This window comes from Poecilia mexicana, unplaced genomic scaffold (genome assembly GCF_051168715.1).
Source record: "Poecilia mexicana isolate PSO_F unplaced genomic scaffold, ASM5116871v1 scaffold_16, whole genome shotgun sequence".
Lineage (NCBI taxonomy): Eukaryota > Metazoa > Chordata > Actinopteri > Cyprinodontiformes > Poeciliidae > Poecilia > Poecilia mexicana.
In genome coordinates, this window is record NW_028263385.1 from 5,922,883 (window position 1) to 5,941,455 (window position 18,573).

The window sequence follows — 18,573 nt, forward strand, 5'->3', positions numbered from 1 at the left end:
ATATATATATATATATATATATATATATATATATATATATATATATATATATATATATATATATATATATATATATATATATATATATATATATATATATATATATATATATATATATATTAACTTGATGGCTCCTTCTACAACTAAAAAACTTTATTGTAAAAATTAGTGAGGATTTTCAGACCAGCTAAAATAAGCACATCAGGTTTTGCTTTAAAAGAAACTTTGTACTTAATGTATTAAATGAGGTTTCCTGAGCACTAAAACCTCTGAATGTTTCCATATTAGCTGCGAGCTAAAATAAGAACGAAAACATTTAATAATGTCTCTGTACACATGAACACTCTCTGTCTTTGTAAATGTTAATTTAATACAGTGTGAAGTCAGGAGCAGCATCAAAGCTTTTCTGCCACGAAGCAAATTACACATCAAACACAAATAAAAGAGCTGTTAAATGTGGGAACATAAAAGGAAGCAGACACGGGATTAAAACTTACCAAGCATTCTTCCCACCTCTTCTCAGTCTGACACTTTATTTTTATCCACTTGTACAATATTTTAGAAGAACACGGCATAAAATAAACTAGAGATGGACTGGTCAGACTCCTTACTAAATGAACCACAAAAGAAGCAATAAATGTGCTGCAGGAGTTTCAAATTGATCTGAGAACTAAAGAATATCTTCCCAGTTTATGCATCAAAGCATATTCACCTTTGTCTGTTTTTTTTAGTAAAGTGCATTAAAACACATACTTTTGGTTGATTATTTTATTGACTAAAATTAGTAGAAGATGATTTTCATACTTTAAATTAATAAAAAAAATATTTCTGTGCATTTCACCTGCTGGCTCGTGATCACAGATGTTGAATGGAAATTTTGATTTCATTCCCAGTCGAATTGAGTGGAGTATCTCTACTATAAACAGTTACTGGAACCACAAAATCCTCAAAAAAATGTTGCTAACTCCGTTTTTACTATTAATTTAATGCATACCTATATATAGCTCTGGAAAAAAAAAACTAAATGAAGAGCCCACTGCACTGAACCCCATTGAAAACCTCCTGGTCATTCCACCAAATATTGATTTCTGAACTCTTCCTGATTAAAACATTAGTATTGTTGTTTAGAAATGAATATGAACTTGTTTTCTTTGCATTATTTGAGGTCTGAAAGCACTGCAACTTTTTTGTTATTTTGACCATTTCTCATTTTCTGCAAATAAATATAAAAAATGTTCTTGTAATTTCGGAGACGTGTTGTCAGTAGTTTATAGAATAAAAGAACAAAGTTCATTTTTCTCAAACATAAACCTATAAAAAGTAAAAGAAGAGAAACAGATCACTTCAAGTGGTCTCTAAATTTTTTTCCAGACCTATTGTAGCATAAAAATGCACTACTAATTGAATACTGTATGTTTTTGTTTTTGAAAACGTAAATGATGCTTTTCTTTTTTTACTTTTATTGCAAAGTGAAGTTTGAAGTTTGCTTATTTTGGGAGCCAGAAAAGCAGTGAGGAGGCGGTGGATGGATGTTTTCTTTCCGTGGCAGCGACACTGAGCTGCGTTCGCTGTAATCCTCCCTGCTGTTGTGACTGACAGCCACAGGTTTTAGCAACACACCTTCCTATGGGATTCTGTTGACTGTGGAAGAAAACTTGCCACCCTAACCGCCGCGGCCCATCACAGCGTTGAGCTCATCACAACCACAAACCCATGGGAAACTCCTTTTATCCCTCGCTTTCCTCCTGCATTTGTGTTGGTGAAGCACAAATGTCACTTTTCACAAAAAAACTGCCTAAAGTGTGCGTTTATATCAGCTGGAGAAAATGAGTTAATTTAGATGTTAACAGCTCATAAACTCCACCATTTGACTTCAGAGACAGAAGATGTTTAACAGTGCTAGAAAAATCTCAACATATATTTAAAAAATAAAGCAAACAAAGAATTTCAGGTCTGGTCAACATGATGGGTGTATTTTTAACCTAATTAAAAAAATAGCCAGACGGTGGAATATTTTGGACCCACGACGAGGTAGAGACTGAGGGGAAACACCCACGCCACGGGCCGTCAGTGCTTCAAGACCAGCTACAAGATTGAAAACACGTGTGCATTAATACCTGCTCAAATATATAGCCTGGACTAACCTGCTAATAGCCTTAATTTGCAAGATAAACAGTAGAAGAGTTTGACACTCACTCACCATAAGGTGCTTTTCCTCTGCTGCTCTGCTTCTGCTGCCTGCTGAAGCCTTGGAGGGACTGGAGGGGGCGGCGGGGGGACGCCGACAGCAGCAAAGTTACTGCCTGCCTCCGCCATGCTATCTGCTAAAGTAATTTTCTCTCAAAGAGGAATTAATTTCCTTTCTCAGGCGGCCCACAGACTCTGTGGCACAGCCTGCGACGTCCAGCTGGATCCCCAGAGTGTGGCCGTATTGTGACTGTTCCCCCTGTAAACTCTGACTGAGCTGCAAAGTTTCTGAGGCAGCTACAAAATTACAATTTCTTTTATCTACTCTGGAGCACAAATTTATTTAATTCGGTGCAAAATGCCAAAGACAATGTTGATTTTAATTTGCAAGATTTGAAAGAATATTTCTGTCATGTTAAATATTTTTAATACAGGATGAAAATGTATCTAAATATCTGAGAAGCATAAAATCACACAACTTTCACTTTAATGCAAATAAATATTGATTATGAACTTTTAAGAAATTCAGCTTTTTAAAAGTAAATGAAGAAAACTGGTTCAACATGAAGCAGCAGCAGTAAAACTCCATCAAATCTTACTTAAGAAGCATATTTATAAATAAAAAATGAATTTTTCTCCAGGTGCCAAAAACATAAATCTTAAAGTAAATAGAACTGATCTGTCCAGAGTGTACTCTGCCTTCTGCTTACTGACTGCTGGAAAACCAATTCAACAGGATAAAATGGATGAATGGATGTTTAAAATACAACAAAATCAGCTTGAATGAAGCAAAAAAGAAAAAAAATCTACAAAAACAACTCAGATGAATTAAACAGGAGAACAAAGAAAAATTGGAGGACATTTAAGAAGCTGTTTCCCAAAAATTAACTTTTATTTTGAAGGCAATCTTTACCAAAACCATGCAGCTTTTCATATAAGTCAAATATTTTTGCATTTGAAAGCTACAACTTCTAAGTAAATCTCAGTGTCATCGGTATAAAGCAGATTCCTTAAAAAATATAGGCTCTAAAACATACATGTGGCGCCAGCTGAGCCACCCAGTGCCCCAAACTAATTTCAATTTCAGTATCAAAACAATAATCCAAATACCAGGGATGTGGAAATTAACTTTAATCCCTAATGTTGCTAATCTGCATCATAAAGCTTCTGAATTATTGCATACACGCTGAACAACAAATGTATTTATTGTTTTTATCTGTTATTTTGGTTATTCAACCATCAGTTTGGTGCAGAGTTCTGTTTCACCCAATCAGTTTTCAGGAAAACTTGATCATTCATAAAATGTCTTTGATAAAAATCCGTCTTTAGAAATGTGGGCATTGTCAGTGGAGACGTCTGTGCTGCTGCTGCTGCAACATGTTTAGCACTGAGATGCTACTTTAGGTGAGAAAAGCTTCGCTGACGGGCCAACTCCTTTTTTATACAACTTACACACAACAACAGTCTTTTCCAGGCCCAATAGATCTTTTGTTGAAGCAAAAATTAACCCTCAATGTGCCAAGAAAAGCAGCTTTGTCGCTCAAATTGCTGTTATTTGGGGATGTGACTTGTGAGTCAGATCTACAGGTGTACCAGAAACAAAATACAAAGGTTCCGGCTCGGGACTTTTGTTTGTGAAAAAAAGAAAAAAGAAACTAATTGCATTAGTATTTGTAACGCAGTAATTTCTATGTAATTAGGCTAAAATGAAAGTGATAAAATCCCGGCTCTAATATGTATACATGGTATATATGTATATAAAATTGTAAATAATTTCAGGCAATAAGTGATTAAGAATTGGAAAAAAAAAACTGGGCCTGATATGAAACCTTGAGGTACGCCTCAGGTCATTTTAGGTTATTTGAAACATTAATAACTGAAGAGTCGAGAAATGATGAAAGCCTCAAATAAAATCAAAGTCGAGTTTATTTGTAAAACACATTTCAGCAACAACCAGTTCAAAGTACTTTACATCATAAAAACTTCATACACTAACCAATTATGAAACAAGCAAAAACATTACATCTTGTCACATACTGTCAACAAAATCAATAACCAAATATACAGCAGACGTATTGATTAATGTTCCAGTTGATAGGAATCCAATCCACTCTGAACAGGTGGGTTTTTATCCTCAGTGTTTCAGCAGTTTCCCAGTTTTCTAGCAGTTTGTTCCCTATTCATGGTGAATAATAAACGCATGATCTGCAAGATTTCATGCAGATGTGATGTGAAGCAAAATGAGGGCAGAAACCAAATGCAACAATTAGCAAAACATCATTAAAAAAAGAAACCAGGAAGCATTACGGCGATGTGAGCGTGACCCGAGGATAGTTAGGTTCTGGTTTGAGTCCATGCTGACAAGCGCAGGGTAACATGCTGGGTTAACCTTTGACACCTCTCTCTTCCATCTCCCACTTCCCCTCATGCGACCTCCCTTCCCCTCCGCCCCACCCACCAAGTACCAACACCGTTTTCCTAAAGAGGAAGTAAAAAAAAAAGGTGGGCACCAGAGGTCAAATCCGAGTCCAGATTAAACTGCCTTTCTTTCCTAAAGCTCAGCCTTTTTAATAGTGCAGATTTATTGTGCTGTGCTTTTTGGAGGATGATCATATATATGTGGTCAGTGGGGCCTATGCAGCCTGTGACCCAGCCTCCCTCTCACGTTACACCCTATTTATAACATCCCCTTCCTTGACTCCCCTCGTTCTGCAGCTCCTAGGAACCTCCTGTGCTTCCAGCCTCGAGCTCCAGTCCTCTGTTCCTCCTGACATCTGAGAAGCTCTGCTGCAGCTTGTCCTGGGCTCTCTGTTTATCCTGCACAGCCTGCCAACCAGCCGCATGCTCTGGATTACCACAGGACGCCCATTTCTCAACCCCTTTTGCTTTCTGACTATTTCATTTCTAATTTTTTTTTTTCTTTTTTTGTTTCAGCTTAAAGGAAAAGTTTTGGGGAAGTAACCTGGATATGTGCTTATGATCATTCTTTTTCTTTTGGGTTGGTTTTCTTAACTTCGCTCATCCCGGCCTCACTGGAGGGCCGTGTGTGTGTTTGGGCTCCATGGATCACACGCTGTTCGGCTGCCTGCGCAGCCCCCACGCCCCGGCGCAGGCCCTGCATCCCGCCTTCACCCAGTCCCCCCTGACTCTCCACGGACGCTCGGATCACATCTCCTACCCCGACCTGGCCTCTTCCTCGTCCTCCTCCTCCACGTCCTCGCCATCCCCGTGTGTCATCTCCAGCTACTCGGGCGACGACGGCCTGTTTCCCGGCCAGCACCACCACCACCGGAGCCACCTGCCCTCCCAGCAGCATCACCACCAGCCTCAGCACCACGGATCCTGGCACATCCCACAGATGCCGTCACCTGGCGGCGGCTCACGCCACGGCCTTTGCCACCCGCATTCCCTGTCGTCCCACGAGAACGGGCCCACGCCGCCGGACCTGGGCCACCCCGGGCCACCCAGCATGTGCGCCAGCACTCCGACTCTGGGCAGCGGCAGCACCCCGACGGGGGCTTCCTGTGTGCCTGCAGACTTCGGCAGGCAGACTCTGTCACCCGCTGAAGCGGAGAAGAGGAACGGCAAGAGGAAAAGCGACAGCTCAGGTAAGATGAATTCTGGGAGAAAAAGGAAGCAAACTGGAGTCATTTCTTCTCATTCCCACACATCTGCTGGGGAAAATAATCCGCTTTGACACATTGAAAAACAAAAAGACTGAATTTGAAATTCTTTGGAGATCTTTTTGAAAGGGAAATGCTTTTACATAAATATCAGCTTTTTCCAGCCAGAGCTCCAGGATACCACAAACATCTGTACGCGTCAGTCAGGATCATTCAACAGCTCAGCTGTTGGGAGCTCTGCAGCTCGGACAGAAAAACAGAAAGCGTGTCTGAGAAGCAGTTTGTAGGTGTTGGCTGATTCAGGCTGCAGGCGCACCGAAGCGTGGGGCAAAAGGCCATATCACAACTGCAGAGGCACTTCTTACTACCGCCGCCGTATTTTGCTTTTAAAAAAAAATCACATCTGGTTTGTTGCGACACTCTTCAGAGGGCAGAAAATGAGGTGCACGGTAAAGAATTGATGTCATGGATTGTAAAAGGGCAGCAGCGGCGCCTCGTGCCGCACTAAACACCCGGCAGATGCAGACTTTTCCTGCTTTTCCTGTTTAAATCTTGTGGTTAATATAAATCACAGTTTTTGGCGTTTCTTAAAAATATACAATAGTCTAGGAAATTCTAGACAGTAGGTGGGACTATTTAAAAAAAAAGATTTATTAGCATTTAAATATTCCCCTTTTATTGCCATATTTAATACGTGTTTTAAATTAATATTTTTTTAAAGCAGGGAATTTTAATAAACTAATTTACTTAAATCAGTTTGCAATCAGCTGTTTATGCAAGCCTTTAAAAACAAACCAACACGTTCAGCTCTTTTTTATTTTGAATAAACTTGAACCAGTTTTATCTAAATTTCACCTGGAGGACCTGCAGGACTTTTCCCACCACGATAATCAATCATTATGATGACAAACGGTCAGGTTTGGGTCACCGAGCCGCTTGCTGGGAATGTGATGTTAGTCAGAGCTTCAAGGAAACGACTCTTCCCTGCTCCTTCTGTCCTGTTAACACTGAAATCCTCAGAACTGATCTGCTGCAATCCTTTTGGAAAGCGTGTTTACTGTCGAAACCACTGATTTTTGTCTGATGTTTTTGCTCAAATTGCAGGCGAACTTGGCAGGAGACTAAAATGCTATTGTGAAAACAACAAAATGTTAATCTGAGTTGATTTTTGGCAATAAATGTGTCACTTCACTTCCATGTGCATCATCAAAAGGGCTGCACAAAATAATCACAATCATGAAACCAACAAACCAGCTGCTTTATTATCAATATGCCACAACACAATCTAATTTCTAAAGTTTGTTTTCTCTATATTTTTCTGCATTTTCTGACTGGTTTTATTTGAACAGGCCTGAAAACAAAACAACTGGGAACAATTACATTTTGAATTTATCCAACAATTTACTGCAGTGTAAGGAAAAATGGCTCAATCATGCAACCCAAGCTCATCGTTTTGTTTGTCTTCTGCTGAATGATCTGTTATCCTCATGGAAAGTGGTGCAATCACATGTTTAATCCACTAATTCCACAAACTACCTCGGATTTTCCTCCGCTGCTTCGAAAACCGAGCTTCTGCTTCCAGATCCCGCTTTCCCCCGCAGCCTCAGAGGAGCGGCGCGTCCTCGCCGCCGTGCGACCAATCACTCTGATTATGGAGGCTGGCTGTGCTCTGCCTCAGTCAGCTGTCTAAATATCAGGCCGCTGCCTTTCGCATGAGATGCAGCTCTGATTGGGTTTCAGCATCTGGACCAGGAGCTGCAGGGGAAACTTGAACTTAGATACAGAAATGAAAACCAAACCCGAGAATTAATTTCCCCCTCCGATCTGAACGGGTTTTCTGCTGCCGGTACCCAGTTGAGGCTGTTTCCTCGACCTCGGCTGCAGGCTGAGCTAATGAGATGAGTCAGGGTGTCTGGTTTCAGGGCAACCTGCTCATTTTTTTCTCGGGCATGTGAGTCTTTTCTTCGGGTGTCTATCCCCAGTTTATAGGGCTGTCAAGGGAGTGGCTGTCCTTTAAAAAAATACCAGATTTTCAGAGTGGAACAATAAAATGGTCTTAATTTGTTGAGGCATTGTTGTCTACAAAAGCAGGAATGACGAGTAGGAATCTTCTTAAAGCCGCTTTGAGTTCTGTTTGCTTGAATTTGAGAACAAAATAAATTTAAAAAGCACTAATTTTACAGCAGAGGGTTCTACTTTCGAGGATCTGTTCTTCTGTCGTTTCCCCTGAGGATCCCTGCTGAACTTTGCCAGGTTCATTTGGCAGCCTCAAACGGCATGCCCCGTCTGGGTGTGTGTGCTTTGCCCGCATTATTCCTCCTTTTTTGTGGACAGATGAAAGTTACAGCGGGGACCTAATTGGTGTGGTGCAGCGGCGGTGCCATAAAAGCTCCCCCGCTCGTTTTAACTGCAGGCCCGCCTGCTCTAAAGCGGCTGTCTGTCTTCTGCTTTCATTTTATTCTTTTTTTCCCCCTTCCTTTACGCAATGTCTGTGTAAAGGAAAGGCAGCAGGTCAGATTGTCTGAAGGCCCCGCTTCAGGATCGGCAACTTGCTGCTCGGTTTAAAATTACAGGGAGGGGAAAGCCGGGTCAGAGGGGAGCCAGGCACGAGCTGCGGGGAGAAGCAATACCATGTTTAATTTTACAAAATTTATGTGGGAATTCTTGCAGTTTACGTCTGTGTTTGTTTGTCTTGGCTTCTCAGTCGGCCTCTGCATCTCTCCCTCTGGCTGTTTAGGTGGTATGTGAAAGCCGTTCTTCTAATTAGACAGAAAGACAGCACCAACAGGGCTTCCTTCGTCTGGAGGAGAAGAAACCTTAGATGTGTCTGCAGGACTATTTACAGTTTAGCTTGACGCAGACCTGTTGGATTAACGCACGCTGCAGAACCGAACCACTGCTGAGTTTCCATGGCGATTGTTGCTTCCTTTAAGACTGGTATGTGCATGTGAAGCGAGTCCAGCGAAGCCGCAGAAAACGCTATAAAACAGGGAAGATTTGAAAGGCAAATTAACAATTTGGAGCTCATTTTGAAGTGCATGAGCAAAGAAAAGCAGCTGTGCCGAACTCAAACGATGTTGGATATTAAAGTTTTTCCTTTATGTCTCATGCAAGTGAACAATTTGTTTTTCTTGTATTAAATTCAGGCCTTACTTCAGAGTTCTTGTTCTTAGGGGACTCATTTTTTCGCTGATTGTGAACAACTTTCAAAACAAATCTAAAAAGAAAGCAAACAGAGAGTCTGGAAGTAACGTTTCCTGTTTAGTTTTTCTGATAAACTTCAGAAAAAAAGCAGGTCCTTCCATCCACTTTGAAGCTTCATAAACAACAACTGGCTTGACAGACAGCCTTCACCTTTTTTCTTGCACCTGTCTTCGTTTTCACTTTCTGCCCTGAGCTTAAGAGAAACCCCTGTGTGGTGTTTGATTTCAGAGTCCCAGGACGGGAACTACAAGCCAGACGTGAGCAGCAAGCCCAGGAAGGAGAGGACGGCGTTCACCAAGGAGCAAATCCGCGAGCTGGAGGCCGAGTTCGCCCACCACAACTACCTGACCCGGCTAAGGCGCTACGAGATCGCCGTGAACCTCGACCTCACCGAGAGACAAGTACGTCCCCGCTCGCTCCCGGGCTCGGGCCTTACCGAACCCTCCATTAGCACATTAATGCCATGTTGTGAAAACAGAGGCGCCCTCAGGACTAGAGGAAGGCTTTTCACTCGCTACTGTGTTTTGGTAACTCTGTTGCGGGGGCTCATTGTGCTCCAGATGTGGCTGCGTCATTGGACGATCATATTCCAGATGTTCCCGTCTATTCTTTCAGGCGGGCTGCAGACGAGGTTGAAGGAAGTGCTGTCTAGCAAGCCGCTTCCCCTCTCCGAGCGTGGGCCGCTCGCTGTAAAACGCAGGCAGGTGAAATAAATAACAGGAGACAAACGCTTGGAGGAAGGAAGCGGCGCGCGGTTTGTCGTTCTGTGACACCCTTTTGTAAGCCGTAACTCACACCTAGTTGACGCGCCGCCAGTGATTTTGGTGGTTAAACGGACCGCAGATCCAACGTAAAAATCATCAGGAGTTTTTAGCTGATGCCTTGGAGGCAAATCTAAAAGGTAAACGTGTTTGCTTTGACTTTATGTCATGCAATCCAGTCTAAACTGGCTGAAATGATCTGGATATTGGTTCCTTTGGATCATGCGTGTCAAATTCGAGGTTCGGGGGCCAACTCCGGCCCGCCATAGATTTTTATGTGGCCTGTTGTGAACTGCTGAATGTGAAAAGATGTTGAATTAAATTTTTAAAAAATTACCCATCAACTGCAAATACAGCTACTTATTAATATTTTAACAGTTCTTAGTGGGTTTTATTTACACATTTGGTATTTACAGTCTCGATATGACCCAAAATAAAAATGAATTTAACACCATTTCCTTTAGATCATTCTTCTTCATATTTTTGGATTATTCCTAATTACTCCAAAAGTGAATGCTTCAAGCAGTGGCCATCATCTCTGCTGGTGTTTTTCAAACTTTAGATTTAGCATGGCATCAAAACGCATTTATTCAGAAGAAAAGCATCTAAAATATTCAGAATAATCTCAAAAACTGGAGCACAGGACCTTTGGTTTTGTTACAGCATCTTTGTCTGTTTCTCTGTGTAGGTGAGAAGAGACCAAACTCCACACTGGCACGTTTCTCCCTTTCAGTATAAAATGTGCAGATTAAGCTACTATGTGAAGCACTCCACACCAAAGCAATGCAACAGTTAGTGGTAATAATGGCACGCAGCACCTTCACTTTATTATCAGCAGTATGTAGAAAGTGGTATGGCACACCCACTCGTCATTTTATAGAGTAGCCATGGCAACGGACCTCATAAACTAGATGACCAGGTCTGGTTACTGGAGTCGTATCTTAAACCAGATTTTATTCATTATTTCTAAGGAGAAATTATGTAATTTTAACAGGTGTAGCAGTTTCTAGAAAATAATTTTTTTTTATATATGTATGTATACCAGTTTATTTTTAAGATTGTTTAGTCCAAACTGGCTACTTAATCAGCTTCTATGTTGACTATTTGTCGATTTATATTTTTATAGATGGTCATAAGTAGAAAATCTCTGAAAAGTTCTTAAAAACCTGCATCTTTAATCCTCTTCAGTTTTTCCTTCTAGTTCAGGGCTTGTTGAACTTTGCCTGATAGCCATTTAATAACAAACACCATTACACTGTTTGCTCCCAACAGGCACTAAATATATGTCACTGTGTGATAAAGAAGAGGTCAAACAGGTGAGCAAGGGGAAACGATCAGAGCTCAGTTATTCTGAAGCAAGGAGAGGTTTTGTTTCTCCGTTGGACATTTAGTACAAAGTTAACAGGAAATGAGTTGAAACATGCAGTTTTGTTTGTTTTGAGTTTCTTGGTTTGTATGTTTCTCCCTCATTAGTAAGGCAGCCTATTTAATGTTTCCTGTCAGAAAGTTTAAAACTCCACAATCTGCATTTTAAATATATATAAAAAATCAGCAAATTTCCATATATAAACTAAATTTGGTCAGGTCTTAAATTGTTGATTCATTTGTTCAGTCCTTCTTTTGCATTTTTTAAACATGTCCGTTCGTACTCTTGAAAAGGGATTAATTTATGTTTGGGGAATTAAAAATCAAAAACATTCTTGCTGCTTTCCTTTGCATGCAGGAAGCTTATGTGTAGTTAGTTAGCTATAACAAGCAAAGTCCTCAAAACACACTGAGCTGGAATAATACTTAATATTTAAAAAGCTTAATCCAACTTTAGTGTTAAATTTAAACAATAGAAGTCTTTATAAAACACTTAAACTTACAAAAACTGGCAGATTCTCTCTAGTTTTCTCTCTGTTACAGGGACATTTGTCAGAAGGAAGTCATTTGCTTCTTTCTGCAGAAAACTCCACCTGCACTGAACGCTAAAACTAAAATATGTCCCTTATCCCAGACAGGCAGAAGGATGTCTGATGAGTAGCCAAAGAAACTACAGATGCATCTGCTTGTGTATTTCCAAAAACGTTTCGGTAACACTTTATTTGAAGGGGGTTGAATAAGACTGTCATGACACTGTCATAAACATGACATAACACCTGTCATAAACATGAATAAGCCATCATGAATATTTATGACTGTTGTCATGAATATTTATGACTGTTGTCATAAATATTCATGAAGGCTTATTCATGTTCATGACAGGTGTTATGTCATGCTTATGACAGTGTCATGACAGTCTTATTCACCTCCCTTCAAATAAAGTGTTACCAACGTTTCTAAGGAAGCATTAGAGATGATCCTGGACGACTGAAAGTTAGCCAGTGACAAGAAGTCTTTCATAACGAGGAAGTAAAAATAATGAACCGACAGCTAAAAAACTAAAATGTGTGTTTGGACACCAAAAAGGAAGGGAAGAAAGAGTATCTGTTTTCAAAATGTGAAGCTAAAATACGTATTTAACTTGTCTAAAGCGATATTAATGCACCAGAATCAAAACTAAGATTCAGTGTGCAAAAAGTTTTAATTTTTTAAAAAGCAAAACACCTTTCAAATTAAAATTCTTTGTATTTCCACTAATTTTGAACCTTTTAGCTAGAATTAGCAAGATTTCTCAACCAATGACAGGATAAAATCTGCTTTTCACGTGGAAATACTCTTAAAAGGCAAAACAAGACAAATAAAAATAAATATTGATGTAAGATTCCAGATTTTATCAAATTAAATGTCCAATGGGGCAAAAAAATAAAATTAAAGAAGCTCTACTTATCATTTCCTTTTCTTCATTTAGATCCTCGAGTATTAAAAGTAGAAGGTCGCTGTGCAGATTCAAGATTCTCAGATCATGACTCAGAAAAATCCGTCTTTTCTGGCAGGTTTTAAGGGGTTTTCAAAGTAAAGCAAAGCTCTAAAGACACCTGCAAAGTCCAGCTTGGAAAACGTCACATGCTTCATAAAGTTTTGAAGTAACGCTCCCCTGTTGGTTCAAATTATAAAGTTTCAGAGGCTGAGAAGAAAGAAAACTCCGATCGATTCAGCCAGCGTGCTAGCAGAGGGCACAGAGTTTGCCATCCTGCAGCGCTCTCCCACATTGTTGCAATTAATCTTCCAGTGGCATCAAAATGTGGTGCATATTGCGCCATAGGTTGCCTGTGTGTGAGAGCTCGCAGCAGGGGACTCTGAGGTAAATACTGGCATTAGAATCGGTTGGCCTGACTTGTGCTGCGTGAGCCGTCTGGAGAAATTCGATGGATTTTTAATGTGCTTGGAGGCTGTGAAAGCTGGATTATTTTTGAAGAGGCGTCAGAAAGCAGAAACATTTCGCATGGTGGAAGTCTGACCATTTTAGATCCTGGCAGAAGTTAACAGAAAATCCAACCTAGCCCTGGTAATATTACCACTTTAGTATTAAAATCTAAAACCTTTTACTCCTATTAAAATAAAATTAGAGCAGCTTATTTAATGTCTGCCTCCCTGCTCACGCTGCACTGTTTTTACTGGTAGATTTTATGTTGCTGAAATGTGTTTAATGGCTCATTTTTGGTCCACAGACCTCTGAGTTTTGGATGCAGATTGACGTCATCATACACGTGAAGTCGGGTCGCTCAGACTCTGTCAGAGAATCTGAATTTCCCCAGTTTGCTTCGAAAGCGACGGGTTTGTGTGACATCAGAGCCAGAAACGTGTCGCCGCCTCAGGCTTGTAAAGAATCCGCTCAGATACTCGGCACCCCGTCCGTTCAAGACAAACGTTTGCGTTGTCGACTAACTTCCTGAGCATGTGATGGCTCCGCTCCCCAAAAATAAACCCACCTCCCCCTGTGTCAAAGGGGACTCTCCTCCCGCCCTCCGGGGCCCGGAGGCGGCTCTCTGCAGCTCGATGTGTAAACCGTTTTAAGCAACAGCTTAATCATCAAATACGGGAGAGACTGTTGAGTCAGGGAAAAGCAGGTAGACGCCCCGTGGCAGGTGGAGCCGCATGTCCACATATAAAGGCATCGGGTAAAGAAAGTACACCCCGTTCAATTTCAATGCCTTACAAGTTTAAATCAAAGAAAAAGACGCAAACAAATCAGAAGTAGCGTTGTTTAAGCAACAAAATCAAAATGGTTGTGCAAATTATGTATGTTTGCAGATGTAGTTCATTAGTTGATCATCATAAATGTTGATAAAATCAGTTTTCTGCTGAGGAACGTACAGATCAGAGAAGCAACTGCTGCTATCCACCAATCTTGGAAGGGTTATAAGATCATGAGGTCATCTCAGGTTAAATTGTTCTGCAGGGAAAATTTTTATTTGAAAGGAAAATATTTCAGATCAATTCACGTGGTCTGCCAACTCAGACAGTGAAATACTCAGAGAAATTGCCAAAAACCCAACAGGTTCTTCTCAGGATGTAGGGCTCTTTGTAAAGCTTAGCAATTAAATTGGTTGGCCCAGTGGTCTGATTCATGCTGGACAGGATGTTTTGGAGAAATCTGATCAATTTCAAAATCAAAGATCAATTTAGGAAGGACTATGAGGTCATGAGGTCATCTCACATAAAATTGTTCTGCAGGGAAAATTTTTATTTGAAAGGAAAATATTTCAGATCAGTTCATGTGGTCTGCCAATTCAGACAGTGAAGCTCAGAGAAATTGCAACAAAAAAAAATCCAGGGTAACAGCTTGGTAATAAAATCAATCGGTCACAAGGATTGATTCATGCTGTTAAGTTTTGGAGAAATTTGATGATTGCATCTAGAGGCTATAAAAACGAAAACTTTTAAATAATAAAATGCAAGGCAGATGTGGAAATGAAGCATGCTGCATCCCCATCAATCTGGGAAGGGTTAAAAGGTCAAAGGTAACCTCAAAGAGACATAAAAGTATTTTTAAGCGACAAATGTTCTTTACGAGCTGAGATCGTACAATTCTGAGAGAAGTGGCAAAAACCCAGGAGCGTCATTTCATTCTCCACAGGCCTCAAAAATTCACATGATCGATGTTAAAGTTCCTGACAGGACAATTAAAAAAGGACCAACAGACCTCAGAAGGAATGTGCTTTGGACAGACCAGACCCATTTGGACCGGCACCGTCGTCAGGCAGAACAGACTTCACACCAGCTGACATTTATGGAGGCGGGGGAACTGGGTTTGTTTTGTAGCTGTAGGACCAGAGGATGCTGCAGTTTCCGAGCTGACCCTGAACTCCTCACCAGGGTGAAGCCTTCGAACTGCAGGAGAATTACTCCAAATCTTCCCTGCAAAGAAAGAAATCAGGGTTTTCTGATCACAACCAAAGTTCAGTGATTTGACCTAAAAGGAGCAAAATCTGCAAACCTCTGATTTTCATTCGCTCCTTTTTTATTTTACGCTCATAATTATTGTTTGCTCTTGTCAGCTGAAAATTGACTAAGCTGGAATATTTACAGAAATGTTTATTAATGTGCAAACACATTAAAGGACAGTGTGGGGATGATAAGGTCATACAGAAAACAACAGTTATTCCTACTAAAGGTTGCAGCTACTGCTAGACAATTTATCGCTTTGTTTTTCATGGAAAATGTTTCAATTTTTGCTTTATTTTTTTATTTTATTTTTTTTAAACTAAATTATATTTATGATACCTTGTCTTTACACTTGACGGTAAATTGTAAAACTTATCTTTTTATTATTTTGGTTCCTCCTGGTATCATGTGTAAAACCCTACATCAGAAAGGGAGATTTATTTTTATTTATTCACCAGTTGGAGATGAGAAATTACGCTGGTGTTGAGGTTAATTTCAGGGGGTTTCTAGAAAAACAAGAAAATTTCTGATTTTCTATAGTTGAAAATCAGCTGGAAAAAAGTTGACCTTTTCGACTTGACTAGACAAATTCTGAGATTAATCTCAAAATTTTTTAAAATTTCTAGCAAGTTTTCACATTTTCAAGCTCACAAATGTCCTTGTCTTCTTATTTTTTTCTTTTTGAAAGTTTCCGAGAATAATCTAAAAATTTCTGAGTTTTTTCTACCAAATGTTCGACTTTTCAAGCTCAGAAATGTTTTTGTTTTCTTTCCAGAAAATTTCTGAGTCTGATCTAGCAGCTTTTTTGACACTTGGATCTCAGAAATGTCCTTGTTTTTTGTAAAATGTTTTTAAGAATAATCTCAAAACTTAATTTTTTCTAGCAATTTTTTGACTTTTCAAACTCAGAATTTTTTTAAAGAAATTTTCTAAGATCAATCTAAAAATGTAATTTTTTTTTTTTTAAAAGCTAATTTTCAACTTTTGAAACTCATAAATTTTGTCACACCATTTCTGAATTTATTTTTGGGGTGTGGGGGGCAAAAATCAACTTTTTTCACCTACAAAGACTCTAACACGTATAGCATGGTAGTGGCTCTAATGGAGGATTCTCATGGATTTAACGCTTTGCTCCCTTTGCAGGTGAAGGTGTGGTTCCAGAACCGGAGGATGAAGTGGAAAAGAGTGAAAGGCGGCCAGCAGGGGGCGGCAGCTCGCGAGAAGGAACTGGTGAATGTGAAAAAAGGAACGCTTCTGCCGTCGGAGTTCTCCGGCATCGCGGCGCTGCATCATTCGACGGACTCCTTAGCCAACGAGGACAGTCATGACAGCGATCAGAGCTCCGAGCACGCTCACTTATGATGGACGCCAACCCTGATCCGCCTCGTTAGCTTCCTCAGAGGGAACTGCTGTTGGATGATCCGCCGCCACCGTCACACGACGACGCTAAACGAGTGTACAAACGCAGAGGAGTGAAAAAATAGCTGCAGGCATCGTGTAAATTTGAAGAACTGAGGACATTCGATGAAAGTTTTATTGATAAATGACAGAAAAAGGACAAAATGCAGTACTTTGAATAAGTATTTGAACCTTTGCAGATTTCTTGTTTTTAGTTTTTTTGTCGCACATAAATCAGATTTTTTTTAATATCAAACAACCTCAGTAAATAATAAAATATATTCATATTTTACATTTATGATTTATTTAGGGAAAAATACTCCACAAGCATCCAGCATTTGCGTTAACATCCAACATTGTGGAGGAACTTTTTCTCACTCTTTATTCCAGAAACATTTATTGTCTTCAAGTCTAAGCAGCAGCCATGACAGCATCCAGACCAGTCCAGAATTTGACTAGGCCACTCCACAATCTTTGTCTTGTTTTTTGAAGCATTCAGAAGCGGATTTTATATATTTCAGATCAGAAAAGCCCCAGATAATCACACAACCACCATGTTTGAAAAGGGTTTCTAAATCTTAACCAATAGATAAATGTCAGCGATTTTCCCTTTCATTCTTGAATTTCTTTAGACTTTTGGCCTGGTTCATGTTCTGTTTAAGTAATTTCCAAAGATTTTGATAAATCATTTCATTGTTGACGTATTACTGAGAATGACTTGGTCTTATTTTTTTCAGTTTAATACATAAATTCATACATTTTATATTACCTTTGATATAAGAACTAGTTATATGATTTGAAACCTTTACGTGTGACAAAAAAAGAAGAAATCTCTATGGAGACAAATACTGTTTCACTTCGCTGCGTCTTCATTATGGAAATTGACTAAAAAAGTAAATAAACTGTTAACATTCCATGTTTTGTCCCTTTGCAGGAGCAGCCTGAAGCTTTGATTTGCACTGTTGAACCTTAAGTCTGCGCCTCGATTGGTTCCTACTGTTTAAAATGTAAATTACGCTGTAATTAAGTGTTTGACTCAACCAGGTGCCAGGAAATCTGATCTGCCTTGCAAATATGAGTGATCTGTAAATAACTTTTAGTCTTGTCTTACCGTAACAATAAGCCTATACCCAGACTCTTCAGCTCATGCAGTAATGCACACTGACGGCTCGTTAGCTGGCGTTTTTCTGCCTGGAGATGACTTTCTTGTTTTTTGCAAATGATTTGAAACCTGAAGCAGGGGACAGTTGCAAATTGAATAAAACTTTTAAGAGTGGTTAATGAAGTTTCTTGGAAAAAAAGCTTATTTTTCCTCCCCCTCCACCATTTCTGCAGCTTTTCATCCTTCATCCCGTCTGATGGATTCCACCAAGTGAGGCTAAAATAAATTAAACACTGCAGAAAGTGCAGAAAGCTGGCGATGTGGGCGCATGTTAAATTCACCTTCGCCTGAGGGCCGGTGCCGGGGACTCCTGCCAAGACTCGACAGAACCCACAAAGGATGGGATCCGGTTACCAAATCCAGTTGAAAATAATTTAGTGTCTTGATCTCATCTTTCACCACGTTGTGATTGTGCATGCTAATTTGTCTTAGAGGCACCTCACACGGTATTTGAGGTTTATAATTTTTTTCCTTCCAGCCCCTGCAGGCATAACTCGCTGATCCTGAATTGGATCCAGCTTTCTTTCTTTTTTCTTTTTTTTTTTTTTGCGTTACCACTGCAGATTATTCACAAGTGTCGAGGGCTCCCCTGTTTTTCCATTCGGCTTTAAATTTGAACAAACAGTATTTGTAACCGCACACAAATGTGCTCTTGTTAGTTCTACTGCAGCCCCCAACTCCTGACTGTCAGCTGCCGTCTTTACAACAAAAACGTAAGTATATCTGTCCTGAGAGGAATTAGTGTGTACCTTTAAACACATTTAAAGGGCAAGTCGTCCTACTTTAACCTTATGAAGAGCAAAAACATTAAAACTGAATAAATTATTCCAAATTTTCCTGGCTTGTTAGGATTTGAGAATTTGTTTCAGATTAAATTTTTTATGCCTTTTCATGCTTGTGCTTGGTTTAATAAAATAGCACAATATTG

At 39.9% G+C, this 18,573-nt stretch overlaps 1 protein-coding gene across 1 annotated transcript; it reads left to right on the forward strand.

Annotated features, from left to right (window-relative positions):
- The first annotated feature begins 4,223 nt into the window (after window positions 1–4,223).
- meox2a (mesenchyme homeobox 2a) lies at window positions 4,224–17,764 on the forward strand. Its single transcript, XM_015000957.2, has 3 exons — window positions 4,224–5,795; window positions 9,243–9,415; window positions 16,229–17,764. Exons 1-3 carry the CDS (start codon window positions 5,249–5,251, stop codon window positions 16,445–16,447), a joined length of 939 nt encoding a protein of 312 aa, XP_014856443.1. The 5' UTR covers window positions 4,224–5,248; the 3' UTR covers window positions 16,448–17,764.
- The last annotated feature ends 809 nt before the right edge of the window (window positions 17,765–18,573 follow it).

Coding starts and splice junctions, on each gene's coding strand:
- meox2a (XM_015000957.2), top strand. CDS start 5,249: ATGGATCACACGCTGTTCGGCTGCCTGCGCAGCCCCCACGCCCCGGCG. Junction 5,796..9,242: donor GAGGAAAAGCGACAGCTCAG/GTAAGATGAATT, acceptor GTTTGATTTCAG/AGTCCCAGGACGGGAACTAC. Junction 9,416..16,228: donor TCGACCTCACCGAGAGACAA/GTACGTCCCCGC, acceptor CTCCCTTTGCAG/GTGAAGGTGTGGTTCCAGAA.